This window comes from Euprymna scolopes, chromosome 31 (genome assembly GCF_053919585.1).
Source record: "Euprymna scolopes isolate OS-2025 chromosome 31, ASM5391958v1, whole genome shotgun sequence".
Classification (NCBI taxonomy): domain Eukaryota; kingdom Metazoa; phylum Mollusca; class Cephalopoda; order Sepiida; family Sepiolidae; genus Euprymna; species Euprymna scolopes.
Genome location: NC_136512.1, coordinates 73,758,760 through 73,786,647, shown reverse-complemented (window position 1 = coordinate 73,786,647; position 27,888 = coordinate 73,758,760). Strand labels below are relative to the sequence as shown.

Sequence of the window (27,888 nt, the reverse complement as noted above, 5' to 3'; positions counted from 1 at the left end):
TTAAGTAAAATAACTGTTTCCATTTGTGTGGGTGTGAAAAATAACACTGAAATTGATAAGTGATTACCTAAGATTAAAAATTTAAATTAATAAATGTAATGCTTGCCTTACAAAATACCACACTTTCCAATCTCATTCCCACAACTCCCAATCAAACACGTATTAATTGAATGTACTGATTTTGTAACCCGTAAGAAATCGATTCTACAAAGAAAACAATCCCCCACACCATACTCTCATATCTTAAAAAAATTGGCCTTTATAAAAAAATTTAAAAAGAACCCTTTATACGGTGGTCCTGGATATAACCTAAAACTATATCTGATGGTGAGGCCCCACCTTGCTGGGCCTTGGAGCCACCCTTTAATTGCCATTGCTCCTAGGTCCACTCTGACCCGGAGTGGTAGTACTTGTTAGGGTCCCAACTATGGGTTAAATAGAATCTGACTTAAAAAATATATATATATATATATATATATATATATATATATACACTCCATTAAAATCGTTCCTCAAAATAACTAGATTCGGCATTAAATGACCTGGAAAAGGTTGATATGCCGTAAAACAAAACCAACCAACCAAATTTTAGGATAAAAAAAAAAAAAAAAAATGAAACAGTTTAGCATTTTACATGCTTTCACTGTGGAATTTGAGACAAAGAAAATACAAACTGGTTGGACAATCAGCACACTGTTCTATTTATAGACACAAGTAGAAAAATACTGCAATCTTTCATTGTGTGATTGTAATATATATATAGATGTGTGTGTGTGTGTGCATATATATATATATATATATATATATATATATATATATATATATATATACGCATATATATATACGCGCGCGCGATCAGAATTAACTGATCAATTGCTTTTTTTTTTTTTAATTTTTTTTTTTTTATTTTTTTTTTTTTTTTTGTTAATAATAAAGTATTTGGGTATGTACGAACCGTGCTGAAATAATAGCATCATTATTTAGAAATCCATTTAAAAAAAAAAACAAAATGGTCTGTACTTTCACCTAACAACTTAATAAACAAGATATTGTAAAAATGAAACATTTAGTAATCCTATCTAAAAAACACTGTCAAGTGCCAAAATTTATCACCAGAATCAAACAGTTTATAATAAAGTTTTATTATTCATTTGTAATTTTATTGCTTCATTTTGCATATCATAAATAAATATCATTATACTAGCAAGCCGCCCGGCATTGCCCGGTCGTAAAATACGCTTAAACCGTCACCTGGCAAATTTCTTTTTTAATTTTCACTTTTGCGCCAGTTTTCGCCAGCTAAAACCCAAATATAAAGTTTTGCATGGGTTCGAATATCCTAATATCTATATATGAAGTTTCATGCCTGTAGACCAAAACTGACAGAAATTTGGTAGGCAAAATTTTTTAAACAAAAATATGTACGCATACATAAATATATAAAGAAGCTTGTTTACTATCTGTTCACGCAAATATTATGCAAGTATAAATCATGTAGAATATCTGCATGAATCTAATTACACGTAATAGTTAACTAAAGGTGATCATCTCATAAGAAAACCGAAAAAACAAATAGGAAATTAATTAAAATGAATGTTTAAAAAAAATATGCAAATTAGCTAGATCTTTTACTAGTGAACGCAATTCCATGACCCATGTATAACAGTCATAGGTTTGAGTTCATATAGAAACGTTTTTATTTGAATAAAATAAAATATGCATGGAGTGCGCTTGAAAGCCAAATCACAACGTAATATTAGGAAAATAAATATTTTACTTGTTTGAAATTTATAGCAAATATATTTCGGAGGTATACTCCATCTTCAGTGTTTTTTTTTTTTCTTTTCTTCTTTGCCATGTTGTAGAGTTGATGCGCATTTTATTTTATTCAAATTAAAACAATGTTTCTATATGAACTTGCACCCTTGACGTTATTCTCGCGTTGCCTATGCACAGTTCAAACATTTCAAAACACAACCGCTGAGATACAATGCGCGGCTCCTTGCTGACTTTTCTTTCTCCAACTCTACAACATGGCAAGGTAGAAGAAAAAAAAAAACCACTGAAGATGGAGTATATCTCTAAAATCTATAAATATAAAAGCGAAAATGTATGTATGTGTGTTCGCCTTTTCAGTGTGTCTACAAAAGGTTTTTTTTTTTTTTTTCAGAGAAGCGGTTGCTCGCTTCACAACTTTTTAAAACTTTTTATATCACATAAATCGTAATATCTCACAGTTAACAATGAAGCTCGCCTGTCTATTTAATTTGCTCGATTTCGGGAAGATAAATATTCAACATTTGTCGCTCGCCACATGTGGGTTAGTCTTTTTTCCTATAACATCTTGGGGGGGTGGAAAGCGTTCAGCAGTAAATGAAATCCTGCAGTCTAACTTGACCTCATTAACTCATTAAAACGGGCACCTGCTAAATCCAAGTAATTAAATAAATTCAAACGTGTTTCCGTTAGCATGTCGCGATGGGGCAATGGTTAACGTCACACGTTTTTTTTTTTTTTTTTTTTTTTTTTTTCTCTCCGCACTTTAATTTACAACTTTGCCTCAAGGGTTTGGGTTTGATCCTCATACTTACTTTTTTTTTTTTTTTTTTTTTTTTTTTTTTTATAACCCTTCCACCCCCGGAGTTTCCACACACACCTCCAAACACCTGGGCAACGCCGGGTACCCCTCGCTAGTATATTTATAAATTTCAAACAAGTAAAATATTTGTTTATTTTGCTAATATTGTGATTTGGCTTTCAAGTGCACTTAGTGCATATTTTATAACGGTCATATTTTCTTTTTAAATAAATAGAAAAATGGGGTTTTAATATGAATATCAATACACACACAAAAAAAACTTATAGGAATATAGATTCATATCTAATACCTCTAAAAAGAACTTTGTGTGGGTTCATTTCCTATGGACTCAAATGGCTAGGTCGATTTTCATGAAATTGCACACAGGACATACTTTGTGCTTGGGAGTGTCCTTTATATAGGTTTGGTATTAGAATGTCTTGGATAAGTATTGATAATCGAAAAAATCTGAAACAAGGAACAGGTGATTTTTTTACCAAAGTTAACACCTTACACAGCCTAACATCACAAGTGCATTTCAGAAGTTTTATTACCACACTAGCCGAAAGGCCAGACATAAAATCCACAGTAGGTTCTTTGATACAAAGGCGCGCATTCAAAATGAATGTTTCTGTTTAGAGCACAATTGAAGCATAATTAACTTGTGCATTTTAAACATTCACTGCATTCACGCTGATATATAAAAATAATTTCATAAAATCAACAGATCTCTACAGTGCAATATGGACTACAATATTTTGGAATGTCACTGCGAGGAGGCATGTTAAGGTTCCTGTGCACCACGATGGGTCCCCAACTAGATCAGGCAATCAAACGATTTGATTGAAAAATGGGCGACTTTAATGATTTTGATAACAATAAAAATAAAGGAGTGTGAAGCATTCATTGATTATCATTCAATCCTGGGCAATGTCGGATTTCCCTGCTAGTGTGTGTATGTAATATATATATATATATATATATATATATATAATGGAAATAGTATTCCGACAAAATAGAGAAATAAAAAGGAACAAACTGTTGTGTGTTCATCAACATTGTCTTTATTTTGAGACTTCCTCTGGATAAATGAGAAACAAAAACATCGACTTTTTCCGTTTTTTTCTAAAGTAGAACAGCGTCGCACTTTGCACATGAAACATTTAAAAATATTTTGTACTGGTGTTTTTGTTTCTTAATCTCCTTCATCCAGAGGAAGTCTCGAAATAAAGACGAAACGTTGATGAGCACATAACACGGTTTGTTCCTTTTTATTTATATATATATATATATATATATATATATATATATATATAAGGTTGTTCCAAAAGTTTGTAAACACTAGTAAAATATTGAAATTTTACTCAAGTAATAACAAAAATTAAACTCCAAAACAAAGACCATCATTTTTCAAGATTTTCTGCCATCGATCTGCAAGCTTTCGGATCTGGTCAAATAGCATTCAGCTGGCTTCGAATCAAAGACTTCTTGACACACTTCCTCGACTTCATCAAGCGACTTGAATCAGCAACCCTTCAAAAAGTGTTGCATTGAGCGGAAAAGGCTGTAATCTGATGGAACACAGTCAGGACTTCAGGCTGAATGTGGCAGAACCTCAACACCATTCAGCTCTTCAAACTTGTCTTTGGTCTTCCTGGCAGTGTGTGGCTTGGCATTGTGCTGCCGCATCAAGACACGCTTTCAGTTGATCAGAGCCAGGTAATTTTGCTTCAAATTTTCATAGACTAACTACAGTTGTTTACAGTAAAATTTGGCACTGATGGCACGACCATTCGCAACCAACTCCAAATGCACGATCCTTCAAAGTTCCAAATGCACAACATGACTTTCTTGCTGAATCAATTTTGTTTTGGAACCGACAATGTCTCTTGCCCTTTCTGAATCCACCGCTTGTCTTGATTGTGCTGGACCAGATATACCCATTTCCTGTCCGATGTCACAAAGTGATTCCAAAAATGCTTGGCCAATGAATTGTTGAGTGATTGACGGCAAATTTCTACTTGTCTGTTGACTTGTGATTCAGTGAGTTTGTGCGAATCTTGGTGCGGCTTGTTTGTTAACAAAGTTGTTTCAAGTGTCTGTGAATTGTTGGTTTGCCAACTCCAAACTCATCAGCCAATTTTCGATTGTTCGATGAAAGCACAATGTCCAATTAGGTTTGCAAGTCTCCATCATCCAACTTTAATGGCCATCCCAAACGAGGCTTATTTTCAAGACTCTTGTTGCCAGAATCAAAATGCTTGAGGTCGTCATATATGCAATTGTTACTTTACCTTCAGCAGCACAAATTTCTTCTGGGTCTTTCCTGGTTGAAAGACCTCACTTTCAGCAGTAATGAATCAAAACTTGCCGCTCAATTTTATCAATTGCCATCTGGAATAGAAAGATAACAATCACTTTAACAATATAAATGCAAAAAACAATTAAAAATTCAATTTTTCATAAGTGTTTACGAACTTATGGGACAACCTAATATATGTGGATGTATGTTATATATATATATATATATATATATACATATATATATAGTCCTGGTCAAAATCATAAGACCACTTAAGAAAGTAAGCGTTTACGCATATTATCAAATTTTTAATCAAACAAATGGTTGAAGCCATTGCCAAAAGGGAAAATATGATGGAAAAAAATGAAATCTGCTTCATTCAAAACCTTAACCCTGATCTAATAATTATTTTTTAAAAAACATTTTCACCTGGTCAAAATGATAAGACCACTGATAATTTATCTAACAAAAGGCAATTATAAATTACTGAAAAGGGTCTCAGTATTTAGTATAGCCTCCATTATTATGAATTACTTTAAAAATTCTCTTCGGCATGCTTGCGACTAAGTTTTTTTATCAGTTGCGAAGGAATTTTACCCCATGTATTGAAAACTGAATCAAAGTTTCTTTATCGAATCATACTGAGTTCCATCTTTGAACACTTCTTTTGCCATCCATCCCCAAAGATTTTCAATTGGATTGAGGTCCGGAGAACATGCTAGATGATCTAACAATTCTATATTATTTGAAGAAAAGTATTCTCGTGCTTGTCGAGAAGTGTGTATCACAGCGTTGTCTTGCTGGAAAATCCAATCTCTTCCACACAGACGTGGACCTTCAGTCCTGATAGAAGCATTTTCAAGCATTGAAATGTACTTCAATGATGTTTGCCGGCCTTTCACTACTTGCAACTTTAGGGTCCCAGCTGACGAGAAAGCACCCCAGATCATTAAAGACCCTCCTCCACTATGCCAAGTTGAAAAAGTCTCTTTGGGCAAATTTTTATCATGTCAATAGTGTTGAAATCTATCTGGACCATCTAGATTAAACTTTTTCTCATCGGAGAAAATTACATTTTCCCATTTCTTTTCATCCCAAGTCTGGTATTTGGCGGCATATTTAAGTCGGTTAGTTTTGTGCTGTTCAAGAAGACATGGTTTCTGGAGTTGCTTTAAATGATTGAAACCCTTCATTTTCAGATGCCTTCTGATGGTTTTAGGACTACATTCTGCTGCTGTTTGGCTTTTCAATCGACTTGAGCTCATACTGGAGTTTTTTTTTTTTTTTTTTTTTTTTTTTTACTTCTGATACGGCGATCCAGTGATGGGGTTATTTTTTTTTTTTTTGGGTCAACCTGGACTCTTTTTGTGCCCATATTGATCTGGATTTCTTAAAAAATTTGACCGTTTTGCTACGATTCACTTAGTTTGCAATAGATCTATGGGAGAGTCCACCCCTATTAAGCTCAATAATCCTTCCTCTCTCAAACTCTGATAATGGTTTCCCTTTTGCCATTTATAATTTAGTAAGATGTTTTTTTATCCACTAACAAGTTGCTTTTAGTAACATAGAAAGCTTTTCGTATTCATTTTTTCAAAACTAGCCGATTTTATTAAATGGTCTTATTTTGACCAGGTGAAAATTTTTTTTTTTTTTTAAAATAATTATTAGATCAGGGTTAAGATTTCGAATGAAGCAGATTTCATTTTTTTTTTCCATCATATTTTCCCTTTTGGCAATGGTTTCAACCATTTGTTTGATTAAAAATTAGATAATATTCATAAACGCTTACTTGGTCTTATGATTTTGACCAGGACTGTATATAAGCTTTGAGGCGGAAATTGCTAATCAAGAAAAAGCAAATTCCTAAACAAAAATATAGTTATTTATATCTTAATCCCAACCAAATTTTTTGTCTGAGAAGAAATAGCATTCTTTGAAACTCCGGATTAAGGAGCACCTAGCTTTGGAGTATTCTGTCAAATAAAATCTTTTTGTAAATTTCTACTTTACAGTTCTGTTTTTTATTATATGTAAATATATATATATATATGACAGAACTATTGTATTTGTGTAATATATATTACACACAATAGTTTTGTCTGTCAATGGTAATTATAGTGATTTAATTAAAGAGTAAGTTAGCAATACCGTTTATAAAGTAGTTGTTCTTTAATTTTCAAGGGAGGTAAGTTAAACTAAACTAACATGCTTGATCTCTTTTATGCAACCCTCAATCGAATTGATTTCTCTTTTCACTTCTTTACGGTCTTTTCTAAAGTTTATATAAAAAAAATTACCAAAATGTGACCACCTATTCATAAGAAACTTATGAAGTGTTTTAATCCAAATTTTTGTTTTGTGAAGCAACAGTGAGTTGGCTTTGTCAACTAGTATGTTTTTTTATATATAAAACTATATGATTTTTTTTTTTTTTTTTTTTTTCTTTTTATACAAGATTGCAACCGATTTGGATCATCTTATACTGCACAAGAAACCTACGTGACTGCTCTTAAATCTACTTTCGGGGTTATAATACTCTATTCCCTGTGGATGGCAAAGAAATATCCCAGCACAAAGGTAAAACTCACTCCAGGCCTCCTAGTTGGTTTTTCTTTGATCTACTCTGATTTTAAAGGGACTCTATCGGTCCTCATTGTTGGATCATTCTTGGATATTCTTCAATTAATTTAATGAAAACTGAAAAATAATAATAAAAAAAAAAATATATATATATATATAAAACAGATTTGAAGGTATATTAATATAGAAAAAAAAAAATGTACATATATAAATATATATATATAAGTGAAAAATTACTGCGGATTTTTTCAAACAACTCCCTTCTTGCTGGAAGAAGGAAAAAGATAGAAAAAATTATTTTTTTACCTTAAAAAAAACAAAACAAAAAAAAAAAAACAATTTTTGATAAATTGTATGGATTTAAAAATTTTTAGAAAAAATCAAAATTCTTACTAACAAAATCTGCAAAAAATAACCAGTGATCTTAAAAATAAAATCAATTTTTTTATCAAGTTTTTCAGTGTGCTTCAAGAATGCTCATATGTTGGAAACCTTCCAGGAACAAGTGTCTAAACAACTTGCAGCTGATGCAAGGCACGCCTTCGGTAGGTGACCACAAAGAACTCTTCATAAGGCTTTGGCCATCCTCTGGGCATCATCTTTATTATTTCATCAAAAGGGTGACCAAGTTCCATCACAGATTGCAGCAATTGTTTCGAGATGTTGCTGAACACAAACCAAGAAGTTATCTTTTCGTTAGATTGGCCAGTAAGAACAAACTTCCGAAAGACTACGGAAAAGAACTAACTTTCATCTCTTCGAAATCAACGAAAACAAAAAACAAAAGTCGTGAAAGACCTTAGATTGTTTACAATATAAATTTTTTTTTTTTTTTGCGTTAAATAGTTCATCAATTCACCTAACTGATACGTAACCATTTACTAACATCTCATGCCTAGTACTGCTACCTCGGACAGCGGTAAAGAGCAGTATAACAACGACAAACGAGACTGCGGCGTCTATCTGGATTCTGGTGAACATCATTCCCAACATTTTTCACCGATAATTCACATCGTTCAGAAGTGCGTCAACCTATCTGTTGCAAATAACAAAGCACATCTCATTGTGCCTGGGATTCGTCTCGATGATCACTCAAAGACATCCACCGTCTTTCTAACAGACTTAAACAAAACCGACCGTTGTGGAAGTAACAAATTTCCCCACTCTGACCGGATCTGTGACCCCTCACATGATCTGGGTGGCCGTGGCACAACGTATTATTCCACTTTCACTCTGTACATTGGGGCCGGCGGGGGCCACCCGGGGACCGGTTCCATGGAAACAGCAAGTGCAGTAGACAAGCCCAAACTTATCAGCCATCGCTACCTGAAGCATCCAGACGAACAGGGCGGTCTTCCGAAAACTGGAACGTGGAGGGACAGCGTTAATAGTAGTAGTGGTAGCAGTAGCAGCAGTGCTGCTAATGCTGGAGCATCTCCTTTGAGGAGTGGCATTCGGTCTGTGGAAGATGATCACGAAAACAGCTTGTACCAAACGCAACAGCAGCAGAAGGCCCAGCACCTGCAGTACACCCCGACACCGTACCACTACCGATCACCACCTCCAGCACCACCACCAACGACGAAATCCAGCGTCCCAACTACGTCCTCTGTTCAGCTATGGACAGCTAAATATGATTATGAAGCTTCGCGTGAAGATGAGCTGACACTACGGAAGGGCACCCAGGTTGAAGTTTTGTCAACCGATACCTGGGTGTCAGGGGATGACGGTTGGTGGACGGGCCGTGTCAATGAGAAGGTTGGGATATTCCCTAGTAATTTTGTAATGAAAGATGACTGTCCGATTGAGGTGGACTTTTCTGAACTCGAGTTTGAAGAGGTCATCGGTGTTGGGGGCTTTGGTAAAGTGTTCCGAGGCAAGTGGAAAGGTGAGGAGGTGGCTATCAAAGCCGCCCGGCAGAACCCTGACGAGTCTGTTAATGTCACTATTGAAAATGTCCGCCAAGAGGCAAAGCTCTTTTGGTTGTTAAATCATGAGAACATTGCCGCTCTGAAGGGTGTCTGTTTGAAAGAACCCAATTTGTGTCTTGTGATGGAATATGCTGCTGGCGGCTCTTTGAATCGCGTTTTGAGTGGTGGACGCAGGATACCACCTGATATACTTTTGGACTGGGCCATGCAAATTGCTCGGGGAATGCAATATCTTCACGAAGATGCGCCTTTATCGCTAATTCACAGGGATCTTAAATCTAGCAACAGTGAGTAGACCACTTTTTTTTTACTTTTTGTTTAAAATTTGGGTACTTGTACAGTTTACTCAACACATTAAAAAATGAAAATATCAAAGTTTATATCGTACGTATCCGTTATGGAATGAAGTTCCCCGAAAAAAAAAAATTTCATTTATTTCATCAAGTAGTTTTTTTTTTTTTTTTTTTTTTTTTACAGCGAAAAAAAAAGAAACAATTTGATACCAAGCAAAAGGTTTGATTTTTAAGGGAAAAAAAGCTAGCATTAAAGATGGGGAGAGAGTGTCGGCACTTTAAATTGAGTTATTTCCCCGTGGCATGTTAAAAAAAAAATTCTAAGGTGGCTACCTTCAATACGCTGTCATAAAAACATGTTTTTCCGCTGTAAAAAAAAAAAAAAAATCTACTCAAAAGTCAATTTTTTTAGCGGAGATCTTCAGTCCAAAAACGAATACGTACATAATAACCTTTTTATTTTTTATTTTTTTTCATTTTTTTGATGTTTTGATTAAACTGTACAAGTATCAAAATTTTTTTGTGATTTTATTTATTTTTTTACCTATTGTAGATAAGTCTTCCTTTCAGATAAAACATTGATTGCAGCAAAAAAAAAAAAATGGGAGGGGGCAATTTTCTTCGTAGAGGTGTTTACATAGACATTCAGGATGGCATCCAAAACTGAATGCTGTTCTTAAAAAGGAATCTATGCTTGTCCAGTCTCTCTCCATGAAAAGAAATAATAAAAAAAAAAACATCTGTATTATGGGCATACCCATGTTAAATGTTATAACTTTGTGTATCAATACAATATTACTTGTCCAGCATTTGTTCATAAGAGGACAGTTAGCTCTTGTTCTGCAGTTGCACAGTTGTGCTATTTTATTATTATTATTGCTATTATTTTTGCCTTGGTTTTTGTTTTTGCAGCTGTTTGTTTCTTTATAACTATTTAATATTTGTGTTTTATATAGCACGATCACATCGACACAATGACTCTCGCAAGATCACCAAAGTTAAGCAATGATGAGCCTGCCAGTACCAGATGGGTAACCATTTGGGAACGCCAGGTGCTTTATGTGCTCCCTGCTTTCTAGTCATCTTGTACTTATATGTACTTGCAACTGGAATTTAAAGTGTCAACTGAGAGGTGTGATTAGTGTCATGCGCAAGCACCCTCCAATTGATATCCATAGTCTGACAGGACTGAACGGAGCCGTACGTTTCTTTATGGCTTGCATCTGCCTGACAACTTATGCTTTTCTCTCTCCCATCTGTTTTAATTTTTCTACCCCTATCTTATTTTATTTTTCCTCTAGATACAAACCTATAATTCCTGACATTTATACTGTAGGATGGTATTGATGTTTTTTTGTTGTTATTCTGTGTATATTTAGTTAGAATTGTACGGTTTTTAAATGCTGGATTTCAAAGATCAATATGATAGGTGTTTTCTATAGCACCTCTGTACTACTTATTTTCAATAATTTTGTTGACTGTAATGACTTTGTCTAGCATTAATTCATAAGAGGACAGTTGTCTCTGGTTCTGCAGTTGCATAGTTGTGTGCTATTTTTGATTTTATTATTGTTGCTATTATTTTTGTCTTGGTTGTTTGTTTCATAATAGCTATTTAATATTCGTTTCCTTATGACTTGCACCTTATCCATACAACAGTAACTGGTTTTTACATTGCTTCAACTTGTAACATGAATTTAGCATGTTACAAGTTACTTGTAAGTGCATTTAGCTAGTGTTCACAGCCATCAGTGTTTGAGTGTATTTAAGCTGAATGTTTTTATTAAGGCAAATGTTATTAAGCAGATTTGTTTTTAACTTCTTTCCATTTTCCGAATAGTCCATTTAGTATTTCAGCAAAATTGATGTAGATAAGTTCTATAGTTTTATTTATTATTTTCATTGTGTGTACATCGCCATATAATATATAGTTCTAACGTTTTTGTTTTTGGATACTTCAAAAAAGTTTTGCAAACTGATACCACGTGATCAGTTTCACTTTAGTTTTAGAAATATTTCCTGAAACAGCCTTCGTTCAGAAAATAGAAAGTATATATTGTTCTATTAAACCTTTTATTGTTTAAATAATTTGATTTTGCTTGTTTTATTTTTAAAAAATATAAAGATTGACAAGACATTTTTCATCCATTTATTAATGGAAGAGTGTCGGTAAAAAAAAAAAAAAAAAACTTGCCAAAAGATAAGCGCCCCTTTTTGGTGCTTTTACACTTTATTCCCGAAACTGGAGACGTGTTTAAATCCAAGGGAAAAATCACTATTTTAAACTATGACCAAAGTTAGAAATAAATAACAAAAAAATTAAACTAGATATTAATTACTTCTGGAAAGAACTATGAAAAAAACTAAAAGTGAAAGAGAACATATATCTGTAATTGTTTAGTTGGAAATGTTTCGATTTAATTAATGAAAACTGAAAGTTTTTCATGAAACATTTTTTTTTTTTTTAAAACAGAAAATGAAAATGACATTCATAATTGTCTAAACTGGCCGGACACCATTTGAAAACAAAAAATAAAAAATTTATCAAAATATAATTGTAAAAACATTTATTGAAAAGTTTGCGTAAGAAAACATAATTTTAATAAAACAATTTTGTAATGAAAACAACATTGGATTTTTATAAGTTTTTTTTTTTTTTTTCGAATAAATAATTCAAACGAAACATTTTTTGAATTGACTTGACGTTACAATTAACTTACGATTAACAAATCCGTTTAGTCTCAAAAGACAAAGGACACCTCTGCTATTACCTTTCAATTGTAGGCGTGTCCCTTTTCTTCTCGAGATTCACATGGATGGCTTTGCTCTTGGTTAAAGTTTGCAAAAAAAAAAAAGAAAAAAAAGACTTTGGTACTATCTTGGGTTTTTTTCACATCAAATCGTTCTGGAGGTTATATATTTGGATCCCACTGGTCTTTGTGAAATTGGTGCTTTCTATCGCTCTTAACACTTTCTCACTATTTGAACTATTCTCCATCTCTATAAATTTACTATAAGACCATGTATGGAATACTGTTGTCATATGATTATTTATGAAATGGATTTATACCCTTTTTTTGTTAAGAAAACTACGAATGTCAACAAAATGGGAGGTTTTATTTATATAAGACTAGCAGGGCTACCTGGCATTACCCCGGGGCAAAAGTGTATTAAAATTTTAAAAGTTCTATCACTTTACCATTTTCTCTATCCCTCTTTATCATTCTCCTTATCCATTTTCTCCTCTCACTTTCCTCCCTACAGCCCATTTCTCTCTCTGAACACACACACACTAGTACATGCAGACAATTCTCCTTTATATAGATTTTTGGAGGAATTAGTCTGTACAATGGAAGTAACTCCTTGATAAAAAAAAAGAAGTTAATTACTTTCTATTTCATACATGAAATGTTTGGAAAACTGATCTTATGCATTCTGCGCTATTTTAGGGTCAAAGAAGGAATATATATATATATAATTTTTTTTTTTTTTTTTTTTTTTTAAGATATTCATTTGGAACAGCACTGATCAAAAATATACCAATTTTGTGGGACTTTATTTAGTAGTTTTGGATTTTTTGCTGGACATACAAACCTACTCACTGCCCTTTATATATAGTAGGATTTGAGAATATGTATAAATTATTAAGCATGTAACATTTTGTATGAAACGCTGCAAAAAGAACAAAAGAAATCGACTTTTAAAAATTTGAGTCCAAAAAAAAAAGAAATCAGTCGGCATTTTCTGAACAAGTCAATATTTTATAATGAAACAAAAGCTGAACTACATGTGTGAATGTTTGGCTAATCTACAAAAGGGTTTTGTGGACAACATCCTGTTCTCAGTGTGAATTGGAGTTGACCTCTACTTTAAGCAACCAATGCTTTAAATAAATGAGTGTTGGAGGAATACGAAACCGGACGGCACGTATTAATCTGTTATTCTCTTTTCTTTATTTTTCTTCTGTAGACCGATTGCAATTTTGTTATTGAATACAGTTGATGCCAAACATTATCTGCATGTGTTGTGTTTATTGTAAACAGATGTGGAGGGGTGGTAGTGGTGGTATTTTATATGAAAAGCCAACTGGTGCAAGTTAGATACAGACCGGGAAGCTATGCGGTTCTATATTAAAGGTCAGTTCATAGTGAAACTAAGTTGCAGAATTTCAAACAAGTTTAAAAATGTTTGAATTTCGAACATGGAATAGTAGATGAGTATATCAACAGACTAGTAAAAATGAAGACCCTCAAACACGTAGCCACATCAAGGACCTGTGGTATAACTGATAAAAGACTTGACAAAATTCAATTGTATGTTTCACTCTTCTAGAGCTTAAAGGTTCAGTCCTCAGTGTTGGCGATATTTTAAATACAGTTGCAAATTTTTTAAGATTTCTACCTGGTCATGCCTGACAGAATGAGAGCATGCTACCCCCATGGATTAAATAAAACGGTTCTGTTTGAAATTCCGTACAGGTTCCTAAGTTTGACAAGAAAGTTGGGTTACATCGACCGAAATTTGAAAACAACACTACAGATGAAAACAATAGTCAGAATAATCTAAATATTTATTATCAATCCTCATCTAAAAATTCAGAAATGTAAAATGTTTAAGTGCTAATTTTTATTGATATGTTCTTATGCCTATCCACAATTCCATATCAATTCAGATATCTAAAAAATATCAAATATGCGTGTTTTATTTTATTCAAATTAAAACGTTTCTATTGAACTCTCATTCTTGACATTATTCTCGCGTTACCTACGCACAGTTCAAACATTTCAAAATACAACCGCCAGATACAACGCGCGGCTCTATACAGACATCTTTCTCCAAATTTACAACATGGCAAGGAAGAAGAAAAGCAAAAAAAGAAACAAAAAGAACACACTGAAGATGGAGTCTACCTCCGAAATATATTTGTGATAAATTTTCAAACAAGTAAAATATTTATTTTCCTAATATTACGTTGTGATTTGGTTTCAAGCCACTTGATATATATTTTATTCAAATTAAAACGTTTCTATTGAACTCTCATTCTTGACAAATATTTTTAATTTTATCAACCGACATTGTTGTATTTTTAAAATAATTTGGACTATTGTTTTAATCTTATCCTCGTGTTTCAGCTGATGTATCCTCAGTTTTCTCAGGCCTGTATTGTCAAACTTAAGAATCGGCACAGAATTTTGAACTGAACCCTTTATTTAATCCAAGAGGGGGTAGCATACTCTTGTTCTGTCAGCCATGACTGGGTAGAAGTCTTAAGTAATTTGCAGTTGTATTTTTAGTATTGCCCGCATTGAAGATTGAGCCTTCAACCTCCAAGAGTGTCACTTAGAATGGAATTTTTATCGACTACTTTATCAATGATACTCTCCAGACCAATTTGGTGCCCCAGCTCGTAAACTGCTTCTTGCACGTTCCCTTTCTGAATATCACGCTTCAGTTGTTCATACTGGGTTCGATCAGCCTCAAACTTGCCCACACCTCTCCCGTGAGGCCCTTCTCCACTCTCCACAAATACAGATAAAGACATTTTATAAATTGAAAGGAGGGTGTCTAAAGTTTTGATACGTAGTTAATTAAATTATGAAAAAATTTTTGAAGAAAATTAATGAAACGGGTGTTTTTTTTTTTTTTTTTTTTCCACCACAAAGTAGCATTAAATAAAATTAAACAAGACAAAACCCAAACCATTTTTACTACTTTTAAAACCTTTGGTGACACTTTGTTGAATTAAAAAAAAAATTTTTTTTTTTATTTTTTAAATGGAAACTGCTAATGTATGAATTATTCAATTTACAAATTGGAATCTGTTTTTTTTCCAATCTAATGATCGGTTAAGTGGTTCGGCATTTTTTTGATTTTTTATATGTAAAGTCTGAAAAAAAAACCAAATTAAGTCTGTTTTGTTTGGTTTTGTACCGCATAATCGATCACCCAACATAAGCAAATACATCCCCTTGTAGAAAACAAGTCAGCAGAACTATTTTCAATAAAAAGAGAAATGATTTGGGAGGGGGGGGGGTAAAAATAAAAATAGGTCAGGAGAAACTGAAAAGTCTACAAAAGTTTTTTTTTTTTTTTTTTTTTTTTTTTTTTTTTTTCTCTCCCCTTTCTCACTTGTGACATACGGACACATTGTTGTAAATCAAGAGACGTAATCACTCTCGTTGCTCATTGTCTGCGCTCGGGAACAACAAATGTTGTTTTTCTTGTTCTTCGAGATGGACGTATTTTAAATGGGTGCACATAAAATGTTGACACAGGTTTTCCACTTATTCTAAAAAAAATATATATATAAAATAAAAACAACTGTATAAAGTACATTTTGTTTTTACATTGATGTGAATAAAACATACCGTACCCTATTTAGCTGCCTCCCCACTAGGGCAAGGTGTGACACAAGATCAGGTTTTAATGTGAGAGTAAATAGTATTGTTCCTTGAAGTATATGGAGCCAGCTCAAAGTGAATTTCAAGTGCTATGGGTCAAGACTATCTCCATGTAAAATACAGGATGAAAAAGATTAAAGAGTTTCACTGTATTACAGTTCTTCAGTATGGCTAGAGAAGTACATACTTAAAGATTTATATACTAACTGCACCTACCTGACATTACCGAAGTGTAAAAGAAAAATAATTAGTATTTGGATGCTTCAATGTGTGAAGGCCTGCATGGAAAGTTTGGATGAATTCCTCTGTAGATTGTGATAGTTTGTAGAATGGTTCTATCAGTTGATAACCACTCTTTGCATTCTACATTTACATGTAAAAATAGAACTTACATTTTTATGGTGACTGGCAAAATTTCAATCTTGTAGTCTGTATTTGTGTGTCTTGTCAGTTCTAAGACCAACTCGACTGGCAAAAGCATAATTTCATTGCCAAAGCACAATCAAAATTTTGTTCTGATAGAAAAGGTTCTTTAAAGGTGAAGTGTTAACAATAGCAGATTTTTCTGATAATTATTCATTTATTTTGCAAGATGCGGCTCAAGGATTCCACTGGAATAATGATCAAGCTACATTGCATCCATCCATCTGCTACTATAGAAATAGAATTTATTAAGTTTGTAATAATGATTGTCTCAAGCATGATGCAGTAGTTGTCCATTTGTTTCCAAGTTTATAGAAAATTTAAAAGAAATTTGATTTTGATGTCCAAAAGATATATTTCTCTATTTCACACTATAAAAATTTTTAAAACTTTATAAGTTTGTGCAAACATATCTGATTTTGGTCTTGATGTAGAGTGGCACTTTTTTGCTAATTCTCATGGGAAAGGACCATGTGATGGGTTAGGTGTCACTGTTAAAAAGTTAGAAGCAAACGCTAGGCTGCAGCGACCCTATAATGAACAAATCATGACACCCAGACAGCTGAATTTTTTGGCAAGAAAAAATATTTTTGGAATACATTTCTTATATTCCTCAACTGCAGAATGGAAAAAGGAAGCAAACCTCTTAAGACAGATTTAGAAATTCCTCCGTGATTATAGGATAATAAAAATTACACACTTTCATTCCAGTGGAAGTAAAAAGTGTCGACACAAAATAAAGGAAGGATTGCTTGAATTATAAAACTAAACAATATGGAGTTCGAAGACATTAACGGATTTGTGACAGCACTTCATGAGAAGAATTGGTGGTTAGTATGGGTATTTGAAAATTGGTGGTTAGTATGGGTATTTGAAAATTGGTGGTTAGTATGGGTATTTGAAAATTGGTGGTTAGTATGGGTATTTGAAAAATATCCAGATAATGGAGAGATGAAATTGCCATTTTTTCAACCAAATGGATCCTCTTCATCTTTCTATTATCCGTCACATCCAAATATATCAATCTTGAAATATTTTGATATTCTTAGCTCAGTTGATCCAATAACCGAAACAGGAAGATATTATAAACTTTTAAAAAATGAGATGAAAAATGCATCGAATATTTTAGAAAGATTTTGAAAGAAAAATCTAAATATGTTCGTTATTATAAAAAATGTTTCTGTAAAACAGCTTTTTCATTTTCCATTTTGAAATGTATCCCAATGAATGCAGATTGATTTCTTGTGGATCACTATCATTTCAAAGAAGTTGTTTACCATCGGCATCAAATGTTATTCTTTTTAACTTAATTAAATCTCAACACACTTTTTAGAATTCTTTATTACACCACTTGTCCCTCGACAAAAGGCGAGTGCACCTTTTAAATTCACCGTTGTCCGTTCATCCATTCGGACTTTTCTCAATAACTATGCCTTGGAATTTTTAAAAATTTTGCACAAAAATGATACGAGTAAAAAAAAAAAAAAAAAAAAAGTAACGAAACGGATTTTCTGAGAAAATCGCCCCCCCCTCCCCAATTTAAAATATTTTTGTCCGCAGGAATGCTCTCTTTAACAAAGTTTTTAGCTGACATACTAACACACACACACACATTTTTTTTTTTTAATTATTTCGGACTATTATTATCTTTATTTGTTTCATGATGTTTCAGCCAACTATTCCTCTGGCCTTCGTCGTGAAACAACTAATAAAGATGAGAATAATAGTCCGCAATAACTAAAAAAATTAATATAAATACTCATCTCAATGAATTCCAATTAAAACAATATACACACACACAGATGTTTAAGATTTATATAATAGAAGATAGAAAATTGCATTGGATCTTATCTTATTTTTTTTTTCCTCTCTTTATCTTTTTCTTTTCCATTTCTTTTTTCTCTTCATTTTCTTTGCCTTTTTTTCTCTCACATAAGTTCTCTCTGAAAACTGAAATGATAATGGTAATTTTGCTTTGAAGGATAAGACTTAATTATGAGGAGGGTTAGGGGAGTTTGATGACATTTGTTCAATTAAAGGCGGCTTCCTGTCACCTTCTCTCTACACAGGTATTCAATGTCTTTCTCTTAAGCTGCTAGGGCATTGTTCTCTCTACATACCTGTACTCTCATCTCCCCATGTTGGAAATTTCTCTTTCATTTCATTTCCCCCCCCCCCTCGCCCCCCAATCGGCTACTTTCATCTCTAAGTACATGCTAATTAGGTAAATATGAACCATATTTGCTTAAATCAAGATTATCTCGTATCAACTTTGCAAGTTAGTGAGCCATTATTTCTCTTCCTCGTTATATAGTCAGCTAATGTGCTTCCTAAAGTTCGCATGAATATTATTTTTCAATTCATGCAGAAGTTTTAGCTATTATTACAGAGCCAATTATCTATTGATTATTATCGCTTAGTTGCAATTTTTGCCAGCTAAAAACAAAATCGAAAGTATGCTACAGGTTCAAATACATTATATATCAATTATGTTTTCTGATTTTTATTTTTTTTACTAGACTACCCGTGACCCGTTGGGTCAGTATGTTATATTAGCTATGGAATTCATGTATGAGCGTGACACTGTCACATAAAGAAAATAGTTTTTTTTTTTTTTTGTTGTTTTTTTTTTTTTACATAACAGAAACATTTCTAAGAAAGTATATTAAAATGAAAAATCACGGACGGATCACTCAAGCATGAAAAAAAAAATCCTCCCTATTCGTGCAAAGTTACCCATTTTTTCCGAATAATCGCTCAAAAATCGAAAATTAAACATGATTTTCCTAGGAATCGAACGCAGACGAAAGTCATTTAGCAGCAAAAACACACATGAACCTACCGATGAGAAATATAAGAATGGAAAAAAAAAACATATTTGAATCCTTCAACCAAGTTATAGGAACTTAAAATCTAAAAACAAAATAATTAATAAAACCTGAAACAAAAAAATAAAACCTAAATAAAATAAAACTAATATTGAAACAGATTAGTAAATGTGTCAACAAATTCATTGTTCTCACACAACTGTTTTGTATCTAGAAATGTAAACAAAAAATAAAAAAAAGGAAAAAGGACGGATAGAGAGTAGTAGTAGTAGTAGTCTTGGCTTTACTACAATTATGTTTGTCAACAGGTTAAAGTTGTTTAGTTGTAAGAAAATAGCGACAGTATAGTTGTAATAAAGAATAGTTGCAAAACACCCCACTCTTCCCATGTTAAATAATGATTTCGAAATAATAACGTTACTATTTCAGTGCGCGGGTCAAAATCTGCAAAAGCGGTTTGTGTTTATTTGTTTACGTTATGGGTCAATGTTTATGTACGCATGCGCAACTGGATGTCGTAAACTGGAAAGTGGGTTACATCACTCGTTACAAGGTCATTTGAGTTTTATAATTCTATAGCTTTAATAATCATGGACATTTTTTTCGGACTTATATTGATTTTATTTTTTTATTTTATTTTTTTAAAAGAATTATTGGAAACACTTTATTTTAATTTTATTTTTATAATTTCATAAACCTATTCTTTATAAAATTTGAAATAAAATAAAAACTTATTTTTTAAATTTTGTTATTAAAAGTGCAAGTAAGAACTAATTTTTTGATTTTTTTCTTTTTTTTTTTTTTTTTTCCCTGTATACTTTTGTAAATTTTTATGGTATACTTTTCAATCGGGTCCTTTCTCTTATATTTTATTTCAATAAATTGCTTCACAATTGAAATACCGGTAACGCTACGCCAGAAGTTAAGAAGCACGTTAGCTCTTCCTCACTACACCCTCCTTCCAACAGGAGTAACATTGATAGTTTTTCTTTATTCTCGGGCTATTTCTATAATAGGTGCTTGAAGACATTTTTAACAGGAACTATTTCTACCGCCACTGTTAAAAAAAAAAAAAAAAAAAAAAATCCTTTAAAAAACTGAAAGAACTGAGACGTGTGCATCTGAGTATTTTTTCAAAACAATTCATTTCTTGCATGTATAAAAAAAAAAAAAAATACTTGAGCTGAGATCGAAACCTGAACCTAAATACAGTGGAGTCGAGTACAATAATCATTGGGCCAGCTTAAAACGATCTTTTGAAATGTGTTTTCAAACCAACTTCACATAATGTAAACAATCGACACCTGCGCATGCAGAGTCGTGATACAGTTGACTAACAGATAAAAATCCGATAATCCTCAAGCCAAAATTTTTGAATTTTGATCAATTAGCAGCCCCTCGGCCACCACCCGGATAAAAACCAATTACGTAGATCAAAAATTCTTTGAGTATATAGGTTGAGAAGTGTCCTCTCACACTCACTCTCTCACACACACACACTCTCTCTCACACACACACACACACACACTCTCACTTTTATAGACGTATAGATAGATTCGTTTTCCGGTTGCACACATTGTCTTTTGATCCCTCTCACACTCACTCTCTCACACACACAAACACACACACAAACACACACACAAACACACACACAAACACACACTCTCTCTCTCTCTCTCTCTCTCTCTCTCTCTCTCTCTCTCTCTCTCAGACGTATAGATAGATTCGTTTTCCGGTTGCACACATTGTCTTTTGATCCCTCTCCTGACAGCGCTATCCATTCTCTTTTCCTTTCTGTTTCCCTATTTGCTTCATGCAACATGTGTAGCCATTTACCACTGGTAGTGATCTTATCAAACATATCCGAAAAGTAGTATCCAGTGGTTATTTATACTGACATTAAAATTTTGCTTCGAAACACAATCCGTTCTGCTTTGATACATAATTAAAACATCAAGTAATTTATAAAACCTGAACACAAGTTACAATTTGTGCTATAACTAAAATCCTCACTAAAAGCAAAGTACCCATTATATTAGATGTATTTAATTGTTTATGGAGTCAGGATTTTATTTTATGATCTCTTTCCATCTACTAGTAAGTTTTTTAAATTTTTTTTCTTTTTATTTAAGTCTGTTAAGCATTCCAAGAATTAAAATCCAGACAGAACTTTTGGAAAATATATTTGATTCTTGCTTATCTAGCATCAAGTGCTATCTTGTCAGATTTTCAAAGTCGGACATAGACAGCATTTAAGTGAAAATATCAAATTTTGCTTCTGATGAGCTAAGTTGTATTTAGCAAAGTAATATCCGGACACAACTCCTGGAATGACCTAATATATTCGTTTCTTGCTTATCTAGTATCAAGTGCTATCTTGTCAAATTTTCAAAGTCGGACCTAGATAGCATTTAAGTGAAAATATCAAATTTTGTTTCGGATGAGCAAAGTTTTATTTGCTTTTGTTGTATCATGTTGTTGGCAAAATAATGTACTTAACTATTATTTATTTAAAAAAGAAAAAAAAAAAAAAAGGTCTGGCCCGGATGATTGCTCATATAAAAGAACTTTTAAATATGACCAAGAAATAAAAAGTAAGCAAGGGGAATAACTTATTTTAAAGTTTAACAAAAGTAGACTGCACTAACCCTATGCGGGTTTAACCAGCTTCCCCCCAAAAGAGGAAGTTCCATGGGATTATGAAATTCACAAGCGGTCCCCAGTCGCATGTATATCCCCATTAGGGGAAATAACTGTTGGGTTTTTGCAACTCTTGAAGCGAGTTGTCGACGTCTCCCTACATACAGAGCCTGGAATTCCCAAATTGGTCGCCCATCTGATACTGATTAGGTTCAACGTAGCTTAACTTTGGTGATCTAACGAAAATCAGTGTGTCAACGTGATTATGCCGTACATTTTAAACTAAAGAATATAATTGTTTATATCAAGTCTAAAAACGTGTGCAGACAAATGAAACTTAGTAACTAAAATGATTTTATTGTATCCCTGGCAACACCAGATAGGTACAACTCTATAAAACTGGATAAGCAACCAGTGCCTGTATAAAATTGGTTATAGTGGGTACTATGTATGGCTGTCCAGGCTAGGTTGCACGAGATGGTCAACCGATCATAATACCACTGTTGAAGACTGACCATTTGTGTGAATCTCAGAGCTCTCCTAAGTTCTCTCTAATGGTTGTGGCTCATTTGCTCACCAATATGCTTGCAGAATTAATTTCACCTCTGGGTGACCCCTGCATTTTTGAAACATTGAATAAGACTTCAGGCTGAGGCGTTGGTGAAGAATGGTAATCTGCACAATGTTAGTTTGCTGCAATGTAGTATGATGAAGAGGCAATCGTTGTTCAAGACTTTTAACTTTTGTTGGTCGACTCTTCTCATTGGCCATATCGTATGACTGGAGAGGAGGATCGACACGATTATAAATTTATAGAGATATCCCTTGGATGATATTGAAATCTCCTGACTGCCCTACAATACCGTTGGAGGTGCAAAAAAAAAAAAAAAATGTGGTTCGAACAGCCCTCAACTTGAAAGTTGCTCTCTGCAGCACCCTACCTGGATGGAACAACGGTCGATCTAAGGTATCTTAACAACTTCAGCTCTCTATAGGTATAGAAAATCAGATTTAGATTTTGTGGAGAATGTCTGCAAGAAAATGTCCGAATAAGCAGTAATGATATAAGTTGTATATTTTTTATTTCTCATTTTTTTTTTATTTGTTTGTTTATTTTTTTATTGTATTATTGAGTCTTTCGTGTCTTGTTGAAAAGATGACATAAAAGAAATTCCACAAATATTTCTCTTGAAAATATATTTTATGTCCACGGCAAAGACATCTTTGTATCCTTCGATGAATATGTACAAACGGGTTATTGTAAACATAGATGATTGTTAAATGCTTATAAATGTACAACGGGCTGTTAATCTTGATTTTTGTCAAAGAGCATGAACAAAAAGAAATTTGTTTCAAACTGATATTGAACGAATGATAAGCGTAGAGAAGCAGTCACATAGGCAGGTATATACATAAATCTTTATAATAAAGTAGTAAAAGGAAGATGTGTGCAGAAACAGGAGATTTCAATTAAAAGAATGAAAGTTCTTTAGTCAGATGTAGAACAGTTAAGGTAGCAGGAATAGTTGGAATTTATTTGGAGGGGGTTGTCGTAGTCTGGATTTTTTTTGTCGTAGTTTGGATTCTTGCTGTAGTGTAGAATTTTTTTTTTACATCCAGATTTGCATGCTGTTGGTTCAGAAGCCAATTTTCAGTGTATAACTGTAAATGTTGAAAGAAATAACGAGAAGACTCGGAAACAGTGAAATGGAAAAAACATTAACAGAAAATACAGAGAAGTATGTCAGTTAGTGGAAACTCCGTTCAACTGAAGGACAAGTAATGTTATGAGACTCTCCCTCTTAGTCTTGAGTCCAGACTGACTGCAAAACAATCTGCTTACCGGAAATGACATCAGGAATAGTTTATCGTTAGAATCTGTAAATATGCCACCCCAACAATAACTAAAATGCAAACATTGAACAAATGAAAATTCATTACAAATGTAATGGCATCTTGTTGTAAATCATAAAGGAAACCATGATTTTAGACGAAGGCAGCGTAAATATTCAGAAAACCCTATTATCTATACATCTATAAAGTTGAGTTTTTATTATTCACTCTGACATTGATCTGATCATTTCGGCACAATCATACTTTTCCTCCCATCAGATTTTTTTGATTATCGATTATTTGTTATTTATTAGACATTTCAATACAAAACCTATCTAAGAATACTTCCAGACACATAAAGTACATTTGTGTGAAATTTTAAACAATTAGGCCTGCTATTTTGGAGTCTATAGGGAACGAACTCAAACCCACACAAATTACCATTTATATTATAAGTAGATAGATTATTGGTAGTGGGAAAAGATTGTGGTCAGTTTTGGGCCTCAAGATTTCAAATTGAGCTGCTGATTCCACAGCCCTACTTTAAACTTTTTTTTGTTTTTCACCATTTATCAAGGCCCGGAGGCCACTGGAAGATAAGGGTTAATGAGTGTACGGAAGTCAATGGGACAATGTTGTAGTAATCGTTAGTAGTGGAAATTTGGTAAATTGGATGACTTAAGGGGATGCCTTAAGAACTTGTTTATGTTGGACTTGAAGAAGACGACTATGTTGTAGTCAGTTGGAAAGCAGGAAATGAACAGTTCTACAGGCGTGCAGTTCTAAGAAACTTTGTTCATGGAATCTACGTTTAGGTTTAAGCACATAGTGGGGGGGAAATTATTGATAGTGGTTTCAACTAGACTAGTGTTTTTTGTGAAAGTCTTACATACACTAGCAAGAATACCTCCCCGCAATTACTTAGTCCACAATACATTGCTAAATACATTGTACTGTAGAGAACCTACTGTTGATTTTATAAAATAATTTTTGTTATATATATGACTTGAATTAAAGTTTTGAATGCAAAAATCGAGTATCATAGTTCAATTGTGCTCTAAGCAAAAACCTTCATTTCAAACGCACCACATCATATCAATGAACCTACTGTTGATTTTTATGACGCTTTTCGGCTTGTGTGGTAATAAAACTTCTCAAATGCACTTGTGCTGTTAGGCTGTGGAAGGTGTTAACTTTGGTCAAAATCGCCTGTTGCTTCTTTCATCAGATTTTTTTTTATCGATACTTATCAAAGACATTCCGATACAAAACTTATCTAAGTCCAACGTGAACAAGTTCTTGATGAACCGCCCCCCCCCCAAGTAATCCAATTTACAAAATTCCCACTGTCTATGTTTACTACGCTATAATCACAATACCTAATGTATACCCATTAACCCTTATCCTCGAGTGGCCTCCGGGCCTTGATAAGTGACTCCTATGTAAAACACACACACACACACTGCGAGATGCATGAAGTACATTTGGCCTTTTGGTCAAGATCAAAGTGTAGTATCTGTTCTGCACTTCTATTTCTTGTTCTCGTTCAGTGGAGGAGAAATCTTTCACGACTGAGACAATTTTTATTTTTGTACCTTTTCTCCACGTTAAAAAACGACCCTGGTGTCTAACTCTGTCCCGTGGGGAGGCATAGTAAATAGGTACATGAAGTACATTTGTGTGAAATTTCTTTAAAAAAATCAAACCGTTTTGGAGTTCTCGCCCACGCAAAGCTCCTTTTATTTAATAGATATATTAGTTGCCAAGATTCACACTCGTCATGAACAGGTACTTTGACTATTTCGTATATAAACTACTTTGCATATCTACATAAAAAATAATTCAATTAGGCATTGATAAAATATAATTTGGTCATTGCCTGTTATGGGAGAGAAAGAGACTGATAATTCTGTGTATTCGGTCTATCCGACCCAATTTAAAAAATTTTTTTTTTTTTTTACTTTATGAAATATCGTTTACCAAATTGTACTTAATTGAAAATGAAAGAAACAATTTACGAACATTGTATTTCCATCTGTGACACTTGTTCAAAAAAAAACAAAAAATAAATAAATAAAATAAAATAAAAAGGTATTCAGTTTTGAAGATACAACTTTTCAGTTTTTGACCTGACCGATATTGTTTTGTTCGCCCGTTTCTTTTCTTTCTCTCTTTCCTGTGATGGGTCTAAGGGGGAGCGAGGGTGGGAGGGAGAAGGTATGGAAGCAAGTCATGTGACCACTCCAGCGCGGTTGACATGTTGGCAGGATGAGGTGCAAACGCTTGATTGTGACTTGTGAAGCATAATTAAACGTAAGCTGAGAAAATTTATCGTAGGTATTCAAATGTGAGGAGTTGGAATAAAAGAAAGTTCTCCCATTCGAAGGCTGTTTAATGTTGCGTGAATTTTTTACTGGTTGAAAATTTAATTTTTATGTTCCTATGTTATCCAATCCTTTTTTCTCTCTCCTATGTGTTCGCGCTCGTGTGTGTGTGTGTATATATATATATATATATATATATATATATATATATATATATATATATATATATATATATAATGATTAATTTAATCACATAAATTAATATATGGAAGTATTACTTCAACGGTGCTCAATACGTAGGGAGAAAGTTATAAAATATATATGGCAATTAAGCTACACAGAATATTCTGTGTAGCTTAATTGCCACATATATTTTATAACTTTATATATATATATTAGGATAAGTACCCGTCGTTGACTGAGTTCAAAAACAACCTACAGAAAATGGACTCTGATTTATGAAAGTACTAGCGAGGGGTACCCGGCGTTGCCCGGGTGTTTGGAGGTGTGTGTGTGGAAACTCGGGGGGGGGGGTTTAAAAAAAGTATGAGGATCGAACCCGAACCGTTGAGGCAAAGTTGTAAATTTAAGTGAAAAAAAAAACAAAACAAAAAAAACCGTGCGACGTTAACCATTTCCCCACCGTGAGATGCTAACGGAAACACGTTTGAATTTATTTAATTACTTGGTTTGGCAGGTGCCCGTTTTAATGAGTTAATGAGGTCAAGTTTGACTGCGGGATAGTATTTTCCCAAGATGTTATAGGAAAAAGACTAACCCATATGCGGCGAGCGACAAATGTTGAATATTTATCTTCCCGAAATCGAGCAAATTAAATAGACAGGCGAGCTTCGTTGTTAACTGTGAGATATTACGATTTATATGTGATATAAAAAGTTGTGAACCGACCGACCGCTTCTCTGAAAAAAAAAGCCTTTTGTAGACATACAGAAAAGGCGAACACACATACATACGTTTTCGCTTTTATATTTATAGATGATAGGTTATGAAAAGGAAGGGTTGTAATGAGATTAGCTTCGAATTTGGGGGTATCAAAACCAAAGCAAAATATGATGAAAGTAAAAATAAAATAGATAAACCCCATAATTTATTATACCATACCTGTTCACACTGAAACACTTATCACAATATTCTGTGGATCTATATTAAAAAACCTTGTTAAACTTTGTGACATATTTCCATTCTATGGAGGTCAGGCGCAAACAAACACCCGATAATTTTATACCATATTTCTCCAAACTGAAACATAATTATGAAAGTATACTTACGCAGATAGATATGAAAAGTCTTTATTAAAGTTTGTGCCTATTTCCATTCTATGGAGGCCATGCGTGAACGCAGACCCCACAATTTTATACCATCCCTAAGTTAAGAATACTTTAATAAGTATGTTTTATGTACGTCTATATCAAAAACACTTGTAAACGTTTTTTTTTTTTTTTTTTTTTTTAATTTTTTATTTCCATACTTTGTGGACCAGGCGTGAACGCAGACCCCCACAATTTTAATGAACCACTGTTCTGCCAGATCAAACATACCCATTCCTGTGTCTCGATACATCTATCATTATGTGGTCAGTTTTTTAAAATAGTCAACCATATAGGAGCCTATTCGTGACCAGACACACACACATACACTTGGTGTATCAGAATTTTTGTAGGAATTTTTGACACCCCTAACACGAAACTGTGAATAAAATATAAAAAACTCGTAATTTCTCTTTTAAAAGTG

The 27,888-nt window shown here is 33.3% G+C and overlaps 2 protein-coding genes across 2 annotated transcripts in view; both read left to right on the top strand.

The window, feature by feature from the left end:
- LOC145255557 (uncharacterized) overlaps positions 1-7,714 on the top strand; it is a 35,528-nt gene extending 27,814 nt beyond the window's left edge. Inside the window, exon 3 of the mRNA XM_080114013.1 lies at positions 7,339-7,714. Within this exon, the coding sequence (XP_079970139.1) occupies positions 7,339-7,574 (236 nt within the window). The 3' untranslated portion in view covers positions 7,575-7,714. The remainder of the gene's footprint in view (positions 1-7,338) is intronic.
- A 494-nt stretch (positions 7,715-8,208) lies between these two features.
- Positions 8,209-27,888, top strand: part of LOC145255818 (mitogen-activated protein kinase kinase kinase 10-like) — a 281,349-nt gene continuing 261,669 nt past the window's right edge. Inside the window, exon 1 of the mRNA XM_080114523.1 lies at positions 8,209-9,681. Within this exon, the coding sequence (XP_079970649.1) occupies positions 8,355-9,681 (1,327 nt within the window). The 5' untranslated portion in view covers positions 8,209-8,354. The remainder of the gene's footprint in view (positions 9,682-27,888) is intronic.